This window comes from Cryptotermes secundus, unplaced genomic scaffold (genome assembly GCF_002891405.2).
Source record: "Cryptotermes secundus unplaced genomic scaffold, Csec_1.0 scaffold1269, whole genome shotgun sequence".
In the NCBI taxonomy this organism is placed as follows: Eukaryota; Metazoa; Arthropoda; class Insecta; order Blattodea; family Kalotermitidae; genus Cryptotermes; species Cryptotermes secundus.
Genome location: NW_019720738.1, coordinates 900807 through 920388, shown reverse-complemented (window position 1 = coordinate 920388; position 19582 = coordinate 900807). Strand labels below are relative to the sequence as shown.

General features: G+C 43.7%; 1 protein-coding gene across 2 annotated transcripts in view; it reads right to left on the bottom strand.

The window, feature by feature from the left end:
• Window positions 1-1347: 1347 nt before the first annotated feature.
• The window catches only part of LOC111873185 (cytochrome P450 4C1), a 19578-nt gene continuing 1343 nt past the window's right edge, over window positions 1348-19582 (bottom strand). Inside the window, exons 2-11 of one of the 2 annotated variants that reach the window (XM_023867693.2) lie at window positions 19123-19229; window positions 17435-17525; window positions 13125-13310; window positions 11693-11762; window positions 10807-10933; window positions 9067-9133; window positions 6924-7033; window positions 5836-5904; window positions 3844-4012; window positions 1348-1801 (exon numbers count right to left, since the gene is read on the bottom strand). In XM_023867693.2, the coding sequence (XP_023723461.1) occupies window positions 1446-1801; window positions 3844-4012; window positions 5836-5904; window positions 6924-7033; window positions 9067-9133; window positions 10807-10933; window positions 11693-11762; window positions 13125-13310; window positions 17435-17525; window positions 19123-19229 (1352 nt within the window). In that variant the 3' untranslated portion in view covers window positions 1348-1445. The remainder of the gene's footprint in view (window positions 1802-3843; window positions 4013-5835; window positions 5905-6923; window positions 7034-9066; window positions 9134-10806; window positions 10934-11692; window positions 11763-13124; window positions 13311-17434; window positions 17526-19122; window positions 19230-19582) is intronic. The other variant, XM_023867701.2, reaches the window with a different exon arrangement.

Sequence of the window (19582 nt, the reverse complement as noted above, 5' to 3'; positions counted from 1 at the left end):
AGATTACACGGTGTCACACCCCCAGAATGCATTCTATATAATATTCTGCTTCGCCATCAACAGCGACAACAATGCTACGATGCAGTGCACATTTCGACTACAAGCCAGCCATCTATGTGTAAGGTATCATTCTCTAAATTTATTTAATCGGCTTATTAATTTTGTGCCGGGACAACTCAGTCGGTAAAGCGACTTGCTGCAGGCTGGACAACAGAGGAAGCGGCATTAGATTTCCGGAGGAAAACAGTGTCCAGTTCGGCTCTGGGGTCCACCCAGCCTCACATCAATTTACCTTTGGAAGTAAAGCGGCCGGTCCTTGAAGCTGAGCACTCACATTCATCTAGTGCTGAAGTTAAGAATGAGTGGATTTATACCTCCTCTTCCCGGCATTATTTCATGTCATGACGCAAAACGTTAATCACGGAAACAAAACATCCGCGCAAGTCCTTTGTCTGTATTCATTGCATGACACCCGGCGTCGACTGCGCTGCCCGTGTAGCGGTGACGGTCTAATTTATATATGAGAGGTGTTGAATTGAATCGCTTCCGGGAAACCAGCTATCTGGCTCAGGCTGTCGGTGATTTTTCTCAGTCCTTCCCAGCAAGTGCCGACAGAGTGCCTCATTTAGGCCACAACCGATTCCTTTCAAATCCTTTTCAGTTCATCTACTATCCTACCATCTGACACACACACGACAATGTTAATCAAATTACATTAGAGCAGGGTCTTTCTTAAGCAGCTTATGGTCTCTCAGCTGCTCAAGAAATTCTATTCCTTTTGCAAAATCAGAAAGAAAAATAGCACACCACTGGACCCCATCGCTCATTAGAAACCAGTCGAGATTTTCACAACCTCTCTTTTTTAAGATCAGTCTTAATGTTATCCTCCCATCTAGTTTTCCGATACCTGATCTCAAGTCAGGTGTCCGATTAAAATTTTGAAGAGCTTATCTCCGCCGAATATGCTACTTGTCTGACCCATCTAATTCTCCTTGATTTACTAATGGAAATTAAATTTGACGAAGAGTGCAGCTTCTGAAGCTCCTCATTATGCAAATCTCTTCACTGCCCATGTCACTGCCCCTGTCACTGCCCCTGTCACTGCCCCTGTCACTGCCCCTGTCACTGCCCCTCTTGGCACCCCGTAATCAAACATCCTTACTCTGTGAAACTTGAGGTTCTTACAGCGGTCACGCTGTGTAGTGTTGTAGATGTCTACCAGTGTTTCGGAAGAACATATTGCTTCTATCCTCAGGATGGAAGAGTACTATTTACTGAAGATGGAAGCGGTAGAAACCTCAGAAATTATGGTATCTATGTGCTAGACTACACGACTTGACGTCCCGAAAGAGTAAACTTCACCTTTAATATATTAACAGCCTACAACTGTGACACCGTGTGATGTGGTACGCCCATATAAAACCAAGAGACAAGCATGATACACGTCATAGATCCACGCTCTTCTTTCTTGGAGTTACGCTTATATTGAATCCCTCACACATTCTCAGTATAAGAGCGTTATATACTTTAATGTCTTCCCTGCTGTCACGTGATCGCAGCTCGTAGTGACGCAGCATGTAGGACAAGACAGTCTTCTCCTCCAGCAGGGCGAACTTCTGGCCTATGCAGTTCCTGGGGCCAGCGCTGAAGGGGATGTAGGCATAAGGGTGTCTCTTTGCTACCCTCTCTGGCAGGAAGTTGTCAGGGTCGAACTTCTCGGGGTTGGGGAACTGATGTGGGTTCCGATGAAGGACGTACATGTGAACATGGAGCACCGTACCAGCAGGGAGAGTGTGACCTCCTGAAAAGCAAGGATTACTGCTGTAAGAAACATAATTTTGTTTCCTGAATTAGAAAAAAAAAGAGTAAAGAAAAAATGATTATCTGGAATATGAAGGTGTGTAGACCCGTACAGCCGCGGGGATTCGTTGCGCTCACCACGCGACCCCCTCTATCCGCTAAAGTTGGCCTTAAATTCGCCGACAAGCGGCGGTCGCTCGGTCGGCATAGTGCGCTTGCGGACTAAAGCCACTGAGTAGTCCCTTATAAGTTGTCATTTCGGAGGAAATTTCTTCAAGGTCGAAGAGTAAGTCAGGCTGGTAGCCAACGAGCAGCGGGACTCGGGATGCATGCGGTTGGCCTCTTCATCGAGCCCTGCCCGAGTCCCTGACCAGACTGTGACGTACGTCATTTCCCAACCTGCATCCTTCTGGCAGATGAAACAGGGATCAGCTGTACATGACCTTAATTTCGTTCCGTTTTGTTTACTGTTTCGGTGCTTTCAGAGTGGGCCTCGTCTTCGGAGGAACTGGCCGTGTTCCGCCGCGTCCTTTCAGAGTCTTGGTGAGGGCATGCTTATTGGGTGTAACTGGGTTCGATCCAGGGTCTGGTCAAGTGGGATTTGCGGTGGACAAAATGGCGCTGGGGCTGGTTTTCTCGAGTACTTCGATTTTCCCTGCCAATCTTCAGTCCACCAAATTCTCCATCATCATAATCACCCGGGGCAGGCTACAATAGGCCAATCAGTGGCCGCCGTGCCGCGTGGATCCAGTTCGACTCTCCCCACCCAAGTGAATTAAAAAAAATTGAGTGTAACTGAAAGCTGCGGAGAACCTTTGGGCACGGGTCCCACTTACCAAAACAGGGAAAAATGTACATAACAACACGTGGCCAGAAACATTTATCTGCTTTTATAGCCGAAAGAGCACAAAATGTTCTCCATGAGATTCAGTGCACGCCTCGACACGTCTCATCATGAAGCAAGCTGGAGGGCCAGGTTCCCTAATTTAAATCCCCTAGGAACAAACTGGCCCAGTTTTAGTCCCAGGCACAGGGTTCCCCTTACGTCGCTTCCTGCGACTCGCAGGATATAGAAATTCAGTCCGTACCTCACACGAAACATTACGTCACCACTACAGAGCCCAACCGGTTGCTGCTGTTTAGGGAAACAGTCGCTGTTTGCTGTGAGAACCATACGGAACACACAGATACACTGTGGGCAGAATGCACAGTTTTAGTGTGTTCAGTCCGTACCTCACAGGAAACATTACGTCACCGCTACAGAGCGCAACCGGTTAATGCTGTTTAGGGAAATAGCCGCTGTTTATTGCGAGAACCGTACGGAACACATAGATACACTGTGTGGGCAGAATGCAGAGTTTTAGTGTGTTCAGTCCGTACCTCACAGGAAACACTACGTCACCACTACAAAGCTCAAGCGGTTAATGCTGTTTACGGAAATAGCCGCTGTTTATTGCGAGAACCGTACGGAACACATAGATACACTGTGTGGGCAGAATGCAGAGTTTTAGTGTGTTCAGTCCGTACCTCACAGGAAACACTACGTCACCACTACAAAGCTCAAGCGGTTAATGCTGTTTACGGAAATAGCCGCTGTTTATTGCGAGAACCGTACGGAACACATAGATACACTGTGTGGGCAGAATGCAGAGTTTTAGTGTGTTCAGTCCGTACCTCACAGGAAACACTACGTCACCACTACAAAGCTCAAGCGGTTGCTGCTGTTTAGGGAAACAGTCGCTGTTTGCTGTAAGAGCCACACGGAACACACAGATACACTGTGGGCAGAATGCAGAGTTTTAATATGTTAAAGCGGGTGATATTTATAGCGATCACTGGGCTTTAAAGGATTAAAAGGAAGTGATACGATATTTCGTTGGAGGCTGATAAAAGATCAAAGCAAAAATTGGAGTAATAATCCGTGGGTGCGGAGGAGGGCTCAGGAGGGTGTGGCGGTAGCTTCTATACAAAGGGAAACGGGTAGGGAGGGGGAGACTGTGTGCTCATTCTTTCCTGACAAATATGTCTGTTTGTTCGACAGACCTATTTTAATGTCTGAGTTGATTTCTCTTAAAATTTCTGGAACACTGGGGTACAATCTCAGGGACTCCTTGATGACCCTCTCCAGGTACTGCATGTCGTTGAGGTCCTTCATGGTGACTGTACGGTCTGAACCTTGGAAGATGTTCTCCTGCTCCTGGTATGCCCTATCCTGTAAAACAAAACAAAGAGTGCATCTGTGTTCAGTGAGGGGGCTGTCACACTGCATCACTCACTCATGGACCCGAGCCCTTCTTGAGAAGCCACCAGTTGTGTAGCAACATAAGGACTTCCCTGCATCATTATCGTGTTCACAAGAGCCCTCCACTGGTTCTCATCCTGAGTCAGATCGATCCAATCCATACTATACCATTCTATCTAAGATCCATTTTAATATTGTCCATCTGTTTGAACGCACAGAAAAACCTGAGAATAGATAAACCGGTTCTGATTAAATTTGATGTTCCAGCATTATACGAGAAATTGTGGATAGGATCAAAAAGTCTGTGACGATGGTAATTTAATACAAGTATTGTGTTTCTGGACATTATCCATCGCCCTGTTTCCATTCAAAACACAATATCTGTATTGCAGCAACTATGGGCTCGTTAAAATTTTCATTGAGATCAGAGAAAATTTAATCTCATTGTACGCGAAGGACAACAGGCACACCTGTGATATTTGCTGAAACGCAATACGCTAAATGAAGAAAAGTTTTGAGCAAATATTGTAGATAAAATGGCAATTAGGCCATATCAAATGTACTTTAGCCTTAAATCTTATGGTTTTCGAGATAACTGAAAACACGAGTGAACGTCCTTGAATTATTATTACGTGATGTATACATATCCGAACCTGCATATTCACAAGTGTTGCTCTGAACTGTCGGGAAGGCTGCGGAGATATAAAAACACGAGCTCCCTAACACATTGGAAGGTTACCGAAGTCTCAGTAAGAGGCCAATTAAACGAAGCCTCTCACACCCGAGTTTATGGGTCTACATGTGCTTAAACTTATATTTATTTAAAATATTGTCATATGTGTGACTATAGACGGGGTGTGGATTGGATGATTGGATTTACTGACAACTGCTACACGCAACTCGGAACTACAAACAATTACAGCGCTATCGCTGTTCTACACACTTTGCAAATGAATACAGCATACACCAATCCTCAGTCTTTTATAGTATTCTCTAGTCGTTGCTTGGCAACAGCTCTCAGTAATTCTTCAGCTTCTGTACTCACGCCCTTGCTTGCTGGCTAGTACTACTCACAACTGAACTCGTTGCTCCAGCTGGCCTGGTTGTTAACATCTTGGCAAGGACCAAATAGAAAGCCCCGTTTCCAACACTAACTCTAATGCTGCGTGCGTTGCCACGGCAACGTGTGTACCGAGACGGTGCCCTGCAACTGTCGTCGTTTACAGTCCCCGCTTGGCAACGGGTCTGTACGCCACATTATAATTAATCGTGTCATCAAAGCCATTTATTGCAGGTTATGTTGGGTCAGTCGACATAATTGTTACGGTCTGCATATGATAACTAACTAACACTGACGCATCGTACAAGAAAATGAAACATGATAGAAAAATAACACTAATTTCTTTTAAAATATTTAACTTTTATTCGAAACATTTTTAATATAGTTAATATTAAAAGTAGAAAACAATGCTGACTGAAGTGCTAACGTTGAGAAGTTCATTTCGAATGCAACATAAAGGAAACGACTTTAGCCATTTATTTGCTATTATTGGCGTCGTTCAAGAAAGTAAGTTGTGCCTTTAACTGCCAATCTGATTTTATGCGTACACCAAGGATTTATCAAAAAAAAATACGGAAGTTAATGCGATTAGCTATAAATTAATTTACTAACAAAAAATATTCGCTGAAACAAAAACCCAGACCGGAAACTACTGAGTATTACGTGTGCATTTTCCGGGATTCATATTTAACTAAATGGGAGATTCTGTTAAGTAAAGACAGTCTGTTGTTACCTGTACTTCCGGATGTAGACCTAGGAGATACAAAGCGTAGCATATCGCAGTAGCGGTTGTGTCGTGACCCTGGGAAGTGAGATAACAATGGTATCAGTCGGGCGAAGGTACGTCCGTATATAGAAATCGGCTGTATATCAACTCGCATGTATAAAAGTATAGGGCTTGCAGTTCTGTCTTTATTCTGCATCCTGAATTGTAGAAATCGTTGTTATTTGTTGTACTGGAGATAATTCTGCCCATAGAATTGTATAAATCACTCATTTGTTGTACTGGAGATAATTCTGCACCCACAATTGTATAAATCACTGTCATTTGTTGTACTGGAGATAATTCTGCCCCCAGAATTGTATAAATCACTGCCATTTGTTGTATTGGAGATAGTTCTTCCCCCAGAATTATATAAATCACTGTTACTTGTTGTATTGGAGATAATTCTGCCCCCAGAACTATATAAATCATTATTCTTTGTTGCATTTGAGGTCATTCAGAAGAATAAAGATTTCGCGTTAGATACGAACTTGTATGCTTTCTGCCAGTTATATATCTAGACGTTTCTCAGGCTGTGTTAAAATTGGAGGTAAAATTTAAAAGGAATTATACAAAGATAGTTCTATGTGACTCATTATGTAAAGATTTAAATTTAAATTAAAAATTACTTTTCGATATTAAAAATTAGTATGCATAACGGGAGAAAGAAACAGTTGGTTCTCAAGCCCCAAAGACAAAGGAAACATGAAAGATGTATGAGCATATAGGTGTATATCATAAGGACAACTTCAGCACCTAGAGTATGTAGCGCCAGAGGGAGTAGAGATACAGTAGGGCTATAAAATGCATGCGACGTTACGAACAAATGGAACTGCCTTCGGATATTGTTCAGTGACAGGCCTCTGTGATCGTGTCGGTTAGAAACAGGGGGAGTATCTTGAGAGAACACTTAACTATGAACAGCAGGCGGCCATTTTATTAAAGTGACAATGAATAACAAAATGGCAGTCAAACTGTTTCTCTCATAATACGATTGGTATGAGAAAGTTTCCCTATTGTTACTTTACACCGTTTATTTAAAATACTGCGATGCCCACCTCGAACATAAAGGTGTCGACTTCTTCCCGTATCTCCTCGTCTGCTAACTTAGTTCCACCTTCAGAGACATCTAGTAGCATGTCCAGGAAAGCCAGTCGCTTCTTCTTGCCTGGAATAACCCTAAACTGTTACATACAAGCGTATATATATTCCTCAGCGGGGGATATAACGCTGTGTAGTCCGTTCAGAGTCAACCGACGTTTCGGAGGATCATGTGGCCTCCATCTTCAGGGTCGATGAGTTAATCAATAAAGAAATCAACTCGAAACAAGTAGCAAACATATCCCAGAAGATATTTCATAATCACCGCTCTGAGAGCATCAATTCCCACGCGTTATGATTAATTTCATGTATGTCTTTTGTGGCTTATTTAACGACCCTGTATCTAGATCAGCGTTCAATTGTAGGATGAATGCTGAATTATAAAATGATATAAAAATAAGGGGGCGAGCAGTAATTCCAGATGAGCTAAAACCCGTTATCGGCTGGACAGCTGTAGTGCCCTACAGGGGACGAGAAAACTTACCTGCAGAATCTTTAGGGTTACATTTAATTTAAGTTAATTACTTTATTTGTAAATATATGTAATAATTAAGACTCTGATCGAAACATGTAATGGTATGTATAATAACAACTATTAAAACATTAATGTCAGTTTTATTTACTGATTATCTGTACACCCTGTATTATGCGCAGAACTAGGCACGAAAATTGGACCGGTAAGAATAGCTGATTACCCAAACAAAATTTCAATTTAAATTTCCACAATAAAATTAATTGACATTTCTCTTGTGCCAACCTGCTGGGTTTCTTCATTTGAAAGTTTTCGTTATTAATCTAAATTAACACCACTCGAGAGGGTTACCAGGCGAAACTGGGAGCCATTTTACTATATAGGCTCGCCGGCTGATCTGCCAGGCGTTGTCCATGCGCAGTGCACACGTATAATGTTGAAGTGGCAGGCAATATGAAGCCCTGATGTGGTCTTAATGGCATTAATATAAAGTAATATAGGCTTGTATGGAATTAACTAATCAGTTACAATGTAAATAATTGCCTTCTATTTCGAACACTTATAAACGAGCTTCTATTTGTGGAAAATTTAAAATTAAATATCCAAGAGAACTGTGAGAGATTCTCTAAGCACTATGGAACAAAAATACTTCAGTACGCTATTAACAATGTTTTAAGAGCAACCAGCAATGAAATCATTTTTAGGTGTCCCAAAAATTTTGTGAGATTTTCAAGTCCTAACCGTCCCTATGGAGGTCCTCCACCATTGTGCAAAATATGTGTCAAAATATATGCAACTGTGCAACAAACAAACGCAGACGCATGTTCTGAGCTACTGATCTCGCAGATATTTACTCAATCCCTGATACTGTGGCCCTTCTATGGTCCGCCCAGAACCCTGATCCCCTCTACGAGAGATGCCCATTCTTCTAGAATAATTGTTTCTTGCCTCCATTTATTCTCTTTCAGATCTCGTAAATCATTCTCTACATCTTCTGACCGCGTCAGTGTGGGCTTTCACACTTGTCTTATACTTTCTTGCTTACTTTAAAAAATTATCTTAGCCTGCCATGTTTGATCCGCTATAGTCCTACGACCAAATCCCTCCAACTTCCCCTTCTATTTTTTTTCTTGGCACTACAGCCCCAGTGGGCCTAGGTCTACCTCCATAAACTTCTCCGTTCACTTCTGTTTTTCTAGATCTTAGACATACGGTAGGACTCCTTGGGCGGGTGATCAGCTCGTCGCAAGCCCTCTACCTGTACTCAAACACAGAAAAACGCACACAAACATCCATGCCCTGAGTGGGATTCGAACCCACGATACCGACTTCCGAGCGAGCGAAGACAGTGCGTGCCTTAGACCGCTCGGCCACCGTGACCGGCTTCCCCTTCTAATACTCGCTGCCAAATCATGGATTTTATATAATTTCCTCTGCTCCTGGTTAGTTTTGATTCCCCACCCCCTGCTCGGTTTCTGGTCCGTAGAGTTTCCTCTCTTGTGTATTTTACTTTACCCTTTTTGAGTTATCGAACATGTTTCACATGCGTATGTCGTAACCGGTTTTAATATTTTGCATTATTGTCTCGTAGCGTCCTTAAATAGACTCGGAAACGAGTATGAACTTACCTGTCTCCAGTTTTTCATTAGCAGAGTTCTCTGAAAACTCTCGCTGTAATTTACGTTCTTGAATTACCTGGAAGTAGAATAAAAAGTATTGTTTATGTGACACATTCATAGAAGCCGTTTGTATAGTTTTAACGTTTTGTAGTATGTCGTTACGTGTGTTAGCAATCGGAGTTGGTAGTGGTTAGGAACAGGAAAGGAAGATGGCAGCAGTTGAAGATATGCTTGTATCGGTACTGAAGTTTCCACTTTCGATTCCTAATAATATCTATCTACATAGAAGCACTGCATAATGCATAGTTATTTTACCAGCAAAATTAATAGCCTATCTAAGAACTTACACGCCTAAATGCAGAATTTCTTTAGAACTCTTTTAGTTTATTGAGGTTAGGTATTATTTCTAAGTCTGTTTATAAAACTTTCCGTCGACATTTCAACGAGCTTTATGCTACTGTTTCAAATAATTTTAGATTTGCGTAAAATCCATGTTCTATACAGGACCAAATTAACATACTCGTTGAACGATGCTATTTTTGAAGGATTTTATGATAACTTGCGCTTTATGTCAGAAATTTCATTTTACCACTACGAACCAGATTTAAAGCTGTTTGATTGCCGTTGATGCTGAGCCTCCACGATCTGTTCGTGGTTTATTTACTGACGCTATCGGCTCAGACAGGGCGCGGTGCTGAATGGTGAGATGGTTGGTATTTTTTTATTGCTTGTGGGGTGGAACTGAGTCCCTTGTACTGCGGCCACTTCTGGCCTATTGTACCAGCCCCAGATGATAGGTGAGGGTGATTGTGGAGCAATTGGTGGAATGAAGATTGGCAGGGAAAACCGAAGTACTCGGAGAAAACCTGCCCCAGCGCCACTTTGTCCACCACAAATTCCACTTGGCCAGACCCGGGATCGAACCCGGGCCGCCGCGGTGGGAAGCCAGCGACTAAGAGCTTGAGCTACGGCGCGGCCGGGATGATTAGTAAATAACGAATTGGAACGGATGGAGAAAGAATCAATTGTGGCCTAATTTGGTGAATCATCCAGGAATTAGATTGGAGTGACTGAGGAGAACCACGAAAAGCCACATCACAGATTTCCGATCTTCCATTCGAGACTCGAAACAACCCCCCCCCATATTATGCCTTCACTCTGTATAAAATCACATGAGATCTGACAGGACATAGAGGATGTTCGCGAAACAAGAAATGTTTATAACATTTTCGTTGCGGAGCATTCGGGTAAGAAGACACTTGTGGAACCCTCCACGAGAGGGAACAGAACTGGAATACGCCGTAGGGAAATAAGGTATACAAAAAAAATATACGGACTGGATTCATGTGGCTTAGGATAGGGAACAGTGACGGTCTTCTTTAAACACATTAATGAACCTTCGGGTTCCATAAAACAATACCACACTCTTTCATAACTCATCATCCCTGAAGATGGAGGCATTGTGTTCCTCCGAAACGTTAATACCCACTTACCAGACAACTTTTTGTTTCCTTGGCACTACAGCCTCAGTGGGCCTAGGTCTACCTCCGTGAACTTCTCTGTTCACTTCGATTTTTCTAGATCTTACACATTCGGTAGGACTCCTTGGGCGGGTGATCAGCTCGTACCAGACTACTACACTGTCTTAATTTATTATCCTGAAGAAGGAAACCGTTTGTACCTATGTAGCAGGTTATGTGGTGTACTATATTCCAAGCAACCTCCATGAAGACGTCAAATGTTACGTACCCTGTCAGTGAAGTTATGCAGCACCCCAATGCACTTGTAATAGGTTCTGCCTAAGGAGCTGAGTCTAAAAGTCAAGTTGGGATAGAGCCAGGCCTTTGTTAAGCGATCCATGAATACCTGAGAAAGCCTGCAACAGGAACGTGACGGAAAATATGTAACATTAACTCCTTTATCAGTGGCTGAGATGGATGAAGCTGGCTCAGGATCGTGTCCAATGGTGGGCTCTCGTATTAGCGCCGTTGAACCTCTGGGTTCTGCTACCAGAGAGTTGGTTAACTGATCTACATACATACACAAGTCGGTCGGTTGAATTGCTGTTGGCCCTCGCCAGCACACCAATTCTTGGCTTCAAGTCCCGCCGGGATCCAGGATCAAGTTTTTGCTCTCTCCTAGACATGTATATGTGCAGAAGTGGAACCTCCTCTTCAACAAGAGGGCGTGACTTCTGCTGGCCACACCCCTTCCACTGGGGGTGACTCGAGCGGCCCTCTGCCCCCCATACATCAAACTAAGTCCACCAACTCCATACATAAAAGAAACTATTCCTGTAACGGGCTGTGAAGGCGTATGGGGTTGTGAGACGTCGAGGCTCCCACATTTTCTAGACACTCGGCCCAGTGGTGGCAGTAAGGCTGTGAGCCTTACGCGCCGGCCGGGCTTTACTCCCCAGGGAAATTATTTACTTAATTCCTGGTACTGATTTCTGTTAGAGGCTTGGTCGACCCCAGGGCCATAGTGCGGCTGGAAGGATTAGGTCAATTCAAAAAAATCGAATGACCTCATCGGGACTTCAACCAGGGCCCTTCCGGCTTGTGGCACAGTGCCTCAACCAACTACGCTACCGCGTGTCCCTCCATACATATATGTACAAGCAGCTATTACTCACGTGTGTATAGCGTCCACGTACTCCGGGTTTTCGTTTTCCTGGGCATGAACTGGCGTTCCCATGGCTGTCTCTGTTACAGAGAAATTTCAATGCAGACTGGACTTAGAAAACACTGTTTTTTTTATTGCGAGCTTTTTTAATGGTAAAAACTGAAGCGTTTATTTTATAATATATTTACTTATTATGATCGAGAGTAAAAGACTTGAGCAGCAGGATAAATTATATTATAATTAAATACATATTTGTATGTATTATGTACCCCCGAAATTCACATGGAAAGAATTTTAGCTTAATTATAATCGATAATAAAAGTTTCTGGGGATCATCAATTATTTTAGAGATCGGTTCTTGAATAAAAGAGTTCAGAAAGGCGAGTTTGGCATAATGAAGTGTGTAGCTCACTTTCTTCCGTTATATTTGTTAGAAACATTTTAACTTCGATATATATTGGAGCAGTTTTGCCCTAGACACGCATAGAAACGCATGTTAAAGTTCATGTAAAATGTTAGTTATTCTCTGATTTTAACTAAAACTAAGGCCGCGCCATAGCTCAAGCGGTTAGTCCCTGGCTTCCCACCGCGGCGGCCCGTGTTCGATCCCGGGTCTGGTGAAGTGGGATTTGTGGTGGAAAAAGTGGGGCTGGGGCGGGTTTGCTCCGAGTACTTCGGTTTCCCCTGCCAATCTTCATTCCACCAAATTCTCCATCAACATAATCACACGGGGCAGGCTACAATAGGCCAATCAGTGGCCGCCGTGAGGACTGGACCCAGTTGGACTCCACCCCCCACTAAGCGAATTAAAAGAAAACTAAAATTATAATCTGCCAACGAATTTACTTTCATTTTCAAACATATCTAATGAAAACCTTCCAGCGATTTTCTAATTGTTACACGCGTACAGACGGACAGAGGAAGCGATTTCATATGCGTACAGCGAGATTGCGAAAGCGCATTACAACAGCGGATACATACAATTAAATGCCGCTGTTGGCAAATCTAGTTAAAAAAAAAAAGCAAAGCTCTCCCTGTAACAGCCCGTGGAGGTCCATAGCGTTGTGAGACGTCGAGGCTCCCACATTATATACATAATCGGCTCACAGATGGCGGCGAGTTTGTCAGCCTTACGCACCGGCCGCTCTTTACCCCCAGGAAGATTCCTGTTACTTATTTTCTGTTAGAGGCTGAGAGGAGAGATTAGGTAAATTGAAAAAATCCACTGACCTCATCGAGAACTGAACTTCCACCCTTCCGGCTTGTAGCATAATGTTTCAAGCAACTACGACACCGCGTGCCCTCGGCAAATCGAGATACAAATGGAAATGTTGGGTCATTTAGAAGGTCAATTGGCAACGGCGCAGCGGACATCGACTCGCCGTCTTGTTTGGACTCTTTTTGTTTTTCCGAACTGCTGACCACAACTGACCACAACTGACCACAGATAATATCCAAGGCGCAATTGTTGATGTAGGGGTGTACATCGAAGTAGTCGCGACCTACTTCCTGCTGCAGTTTCTGCACTAGGACCTCGCTGTTCGCAGAGAACACATCCAGGAAGTCCTCCAGGATCTTGAAGTGGAAAGAAGGTGTCAGCATCTTCCGACGGGCATGCCACTTCAATCCTGGGAAAAGCGAATACTGCACAAAACTCATGTCTCTGTGTATTTGAAACTGTCCGCATGTTTCATCGGGGCTCATTACGCGTACTTACTAAAAATAAGGGGGGGGGGATATGAAAAGAGCTTACTCAGACCTGGGGACGCCTTCCAACACTTGTCAACTCTATTAGCAGTTCAGCTGGCTTCGCTGCCAAGGCAGTAACTAGGCAACGTAAGGTGAACAAGGTAAAATGTAAAATCTGGATATGTATAAGGGACGTGGATGTGAACATCCAGGTATTCTGTACCACTGCAGTATCAATCAGCATTTTCCAAAATGAGAACAACGGCACCCAAGGGGCTGTGATGTCCCCCCCCCAGGGTTTAATTTTAATACTGTCACGTGTATGAGTGACTATAGACGGGGTTTGGATTGGTGAATAAATTTACTGACCACTACAAATAACTGACGCTATCGCTATTTCCACACTTTATAGATTACCATAGCACAGTCTAGTGTTCTCAGCGTGTTATTAGACGTTTCCTGGTAACGGCTTCAAGAATGGCTATTTCTCGTCCTCCGAGTTAAGTCCTGTCTTCACAGACTTCCGTACAGAACTAATTGAACTGACATTGTCCATTACTTGTAATATCTCGGCGCGGACCAGATAGAAAGCAGCTCTTCTATTTTAGTCCAGCTGTTGCATTATTTAAGCAACTGCTGCTTAGCAACGGGAACATGTTTACTGAGTCGTTGCCCAGAAACGGCCCTGGTATATGCGTCCATCTCATGGTCGTAGCATAGCAATGGGTTTACAAGCTACAATGCACAGAAGCTGATACACACTACACTAAATTACGAACATACATTGTAATGGGGCAGAAATCTTCATGAATATAAATTACTTTCAGTGCGTAAGACCAAGCAAAGGAGACCCGTGGATTGACCCTTCCACACCCTTGCAGCCGTCGGGCCCTTTATCTTCAGCGGAATGATCGGGTGTCTTAAACACGTGATACCTTCACCAGCCCCTTTGGAGTGTGGTCATTGGTCAGAGGGGAGTGACGAGGAAAATATCAGCAGACAGAAAGGGGAAGCCCCATACGCCGTACCCAGCATCCACGGGACTTCTTTCCGCCGTCTCATACAAAAATTATTTTTGTAGATTCGTGGAGGATGGGCTCAGAAACCTTCGCTATTGACACAAAGGGAGCCCAATATTTTATGAACAGGGGAACCACAGATATAAACAATAAAACAGAGATGGCATTCAGTCAAATGGGCCGAGGCCGTGATAGGTGAATGGACCCATACCATGGAATGAGATGCATTAGACTGTAAAACATCAACTCATGAATAAAACAAATTGAATATGATGACTTTGGACTCGAAGTCAATACGAAGTATCATCATGAGTGTATACACGGCTTCAGGGCATAACTGCAGGAGGTGATTTCCTAGGTCTTTGTGATCAAAAAAGTTCACGTAAACATGTGTCCGCTTTTGGACCGTTACGGTGTTATGACAGTTTTTTCATTCCCGTACACGCCCTCGTGTGAACCGCGTCTGTCAGCTGGCAGGTCGCTATTTTTAGCCAGCTACAGACAGAGCGTTCTCGTTATCTCGACACTTGAGAGGTACCTAAGGCGTGGTGGGTTGGTATGTCCGGCGCGGTTCACAACCGAGCGGCAGCCTGTGTTGCGGCCGGCGGTGGCATTTTCGAAAATCAGCTTTAAGCACCAATCAACTCAAATTAAAGGTAATTTCACGAAGTTAACTTTACATTCATACTTTAAATGTATCATGTACTGTGCTGGTTTATTATTTTGTTCCGTTTATTGTCAGTAATCGTTACCTTCTGTTCTGAGTTTAAAACGGCCATAACTCCGTAACTGTCCAAAATCGGACACATGTTTATATGAACTTTTTTGATCACAAGGACCTAGGAAATCACCTCCTGCAGTTATGCCCTAAAGTCGTGAAACACTCTGTATGAAGATACATACACATACATCTAAAAATGTCTGAGCTGATTTAACGTTAATTATACAAGACAAGTATGCATATTATATTTTAATTTAATTTGTATGTAGCTTTTCTAAAGTTGTAGCTATGCTTAATTAACTAAGCACCACGTCTTGAAGACGTAAGGGAGTGGAGGTATACCTCCACACATTTCTAACTTCGGCACTATTTGGTGGTGAGAGGTCACTATCAAGACCCGGCCGCTTTATCCCATAGGGAAAGAGCCCACAGTATCATTTGGATAAGAGGCTGAGTGGACCTTGTGGAGAAGAGAAGACTATATCAGGAATAAAGCCCCGATCCTGTGGTCGTGTATCCCGTCGCTGTACCGATTGTGATATACCGGGTATATGTATATGAAGGTTCGTTTTTATTAGGTAAAACTGGCAATAGTTTGTGTACTTCTTATAGCGGGTTAGTCACCTCCGTCCAGTGTGACTGATAAAATGTTTTTTTCTCTGTATTTCCTTTTTAATCTTTCATCCGTGACATGTTTCGGTCTTAAAGACCATCTTCACAAGAATATATCGGTCACACTGGACGAAGTTGATTAACCTCTTGTAATATTGCTAGGGTGACGGGCCAGGATGAACCAATTCAAATTCCTGTGCTTCATATTATATCAGTCCAAGGGTTGGAACCTGTCGGTCTCAATGAGTCTGCACTTCACTTGATACTGGTCCCAGGGTTGGAACCTGTCGGTCTCAATGAGTCTGCACTTCACTTGATACTGGTCCCAGGATTGGAACCTGTCGGTCTCAGTGAGTCTGTGCTTCACTTGATACCGGTCCCAGGGTTGGAACCTGTCGGTCTCAATGAGTGTGCTTCACTTGATACCGGTCCCAGGATTGGAGCCTGTCGGTCTCAGTGAGTCTGCACTTCACTTGATACCGGCCCCAGGGTTGGAACCTGTCGGTCTCAATGAGTGTGCTTCACTTGATACCGGTCCCAGGATTGGAGCCTGTCGGTCTCAATGAGTCTGTACTTCACTTGATACTGGTCCCAGGATTGGAACCTGTCGGTCTCAGTGAGTCTGTGCTTCACTTGATACCGGTCCCAGGGTTGGAACCTGTCGGTCTCAGTGAGTCTGTACTTCACTTGATACCGGTCCCAGGGTCGGAACCTGTCGGTCTCAGTGAGTCTGTACTTCACTTGATACCGGTCCCAGGGTCGGAACCTGTCGGTCTCAGTGAGTCTGTACTTCACTTGATACCGGTCCCAGGGTCGGAACCTGTCGGTCTCAGTGAGTCTGTACTTCACTTGATACCGGTCCCAGGGTCGGAACCTGTCGGTCTCAGTGAGTCTGTACTTCACTTGATACCGGTCCCAGGGTCGGAACCTGTCGGTCTCAGTGAGTCTGTACTTCACTTGATACCGGTCCCAGGGTCGGAACCTGTCGGTCTCAGTGAGTCTGTACTTCACTTGATACCGGTCCCAGGGTCGGAACCTGTCGGTCTCAGTGAGTCTGTACTTCACTTGATACCGGTCCCAGGGTCGGAACCTGTCGGTCTCAGTGAGTCTGTACTTCACTTGATACCGGTCCCAGGGTCGGAACCTGTCGGTCTCAGTGAGTCTGTACTTCACTTGATACCGGTCCCAGGGTCGGAACCTGTCGGTCTCAGTGAGTCTGTACTTCACTTGATACCGGTCCCAGGGTTGGAACCTGTCGGTCTCAATGAGTCTCAGGTTCACGAGTGCTCTGTATTTGATGAAAAGGTGAGATTTAAACACAGAAAATGTGCAATTTTGGTTTCCGTGACAACGAACAAGCTGCACGAGCCCTCGTCACATGGTAGGTCATGATAGAACGAGCAGTCCTTTAAGCGTATCGTCTCTTGTGTGAGTATTCATAATATTTTGATGTGAATATATGAAGTGTAATACACAAATAAGACGGTCTCACGATTGACTATTTATGCGTGTTATTAGTGGGAGTTGGCGTTAAACTTCGGCCTCGACGTATCATTCAGTAACGTTTAGGGTTGGAAAGGAATATGAGAGAGACAGAGAGAGCAAGGGGTGCCCATTGACTTCTCAACGAGTGTTACACGCTAATGTTACTAGAAATCGAATTACAGCACAACGTAATGATGTCAAGCTTGACAGAAATAGGAGACTTTACCTGTTGCTGTAAGCAGGCCTGTTCCCAGCCAGGGGTGCAGAAACCTGTATATGAATGGCTTGTCTATTGTCCTGTAGTTGTTGAGTATCACCTGTTGATGAAAAGCAAATAAGGACTTGTCCGGTTGTATTTCTTCCTCATGCAATAAAAACTATAATTATGCTGCATGATATTACGGTAACACAGTGCGCCTGTAGAGTGATGCACGTAACACTAATTAAGCCAGGATGTGGAACCGCTAACAAGCTGTACCTGTTCTCATAAAATATGTGTTCATTTAGAAAAACTTCTTGGTGGAACCTTGTTTTTCGTTTAGAATGTTATTATATTGATTATATTCCGAATGTGCGAAGCCCCTAAATATAGCAGAAACTGTAGAAGTCTACCTTCTTTCTTTTGAAGAAATAAAAATTGGCTTGTGAAATCACCTTACTGTCTGTCTGTTCATCTCTCTGTGAATTCCCCCTCTATAATTTTTGAAGCGTATGAGATGGACATGGCATGTAGCACGAATGGGGGCGAAGAAGAATGTATATAGATTATTGGTGGGAAATCCAGAAGGAAAGAGACCACTGCGAAGACCAAGGTGTAGGTGGGTGGACAATATTAAAATGGATTTTAGAGAGATAGGATGGGATTGTATGGCTTGGATTGATCTGGCCCAGGATATGGACCAGTGGAGGGCTCTTTTGAACACGGTAATGAACCTTCGGGTTCCATAAAATGCTGGGAAATTCTTGAGTAGCTGCAGATTTGGCTTCTCAAGAAGGGTTCAGCTCCATAAGTAAATATGTAAGTAAGTAATGAGATCACATTGCTGTCTGTCTGTCTGTCTGTCGATGTCCCCCCTCCCTATTTTTTAGCCTGCGTACCTCACGTGACTGAAGTAACACCCACCGAGAATACAACGGGAAACACCCTCGTTTCTTATATACGCATTAACTTCCTTGCTTTTCTTTTCCAGTCCTACGTGTTATGCAATGATACGGTCAGACCGACGTTCAGGCCCATCTCCCACGAATAACACGCACAAATAGTCAATCCTAAAGCAGCTCATTTATCTAGTACACTACACGTCACATGCTCACACAGATCAGACACAGTACAGTGAAATGTCTGCTGGCGTGTTCATGACGTGACGTACATTCATACACTATGTCAGCGAGCGACAGTTCATTGCTATGACAACCCGAATTTGCGCGTTATAAATCTCGTAGTATAGCATAGCAGTAAATTGCTGCTGACCCTCGCCAGCAGAGTCAACCGTTTCGGGCCCCGTCGGGATCCATTATCAAAATTTAGTTCGTTCTGAGAAGAGTTGTGTGTTTGGAAATGGAACCTACTCTTCAGGGAGAGGAGGGGTTGATTTTTCTGTGTGGGTGCCAAGTGTTGCACCGTGATTATGAAATCTCACGGTTACAAAACTTATCACACGAAGACGCAGAAAAAACAACGGTTAGCATTGATCCAGGTTGTGGTCTGTTATGTATCTTGCGGCGCTTTCCCTGTCTGGAGTGGATACTGTAGGGGTAGACCATACAGCGTTGCATGGTAGCGCGGTTGGTACGTGATCACTTGTAAAGTTTGTGGAATGAAGTGGTCGCAACTTAAAACAGATTGTGCAAATGTGTTCTGTCTCTCCAGCCCTTTGTTAAGGCGACTGCACTGGCTTAAGGTACTGGACCTACCTCGATGAGTTCAGGGGAAGATACTGAAACAATGGCCTTCGTGCCGAGCCAACCGCGAATCATAGGCTGGTACTTTCGAATGTAGTATATTTCCATTTCCCAAGCCTCTGTAACAAAAGTCATTATTATTGTTAATAGCAAAATGACCGTTTTCATTTTAACAATAAATTGTTAAATACAAACTTCGTCAAAAGTACGCAACCTCAGTAACTCGGAATAAAAGGTTTTGGTAAAACATAACACACTGACCTTGATACAATAACAGTGTTTACAGAGATGTGCTGCTATCTAGAGGAAATATATTTTTTCGGAACTGTTGCCTACAAGACATATTCGTAACATAATTCCTGACCTCGCATATTCTTGAATTGGCAACAGAATATCACAGAAGTCATATTTTTTTTTTTTTTTTTTTTATTATTCTCTTAGTGGGGGGTGGACTACAAGGGGCTCCACGCGG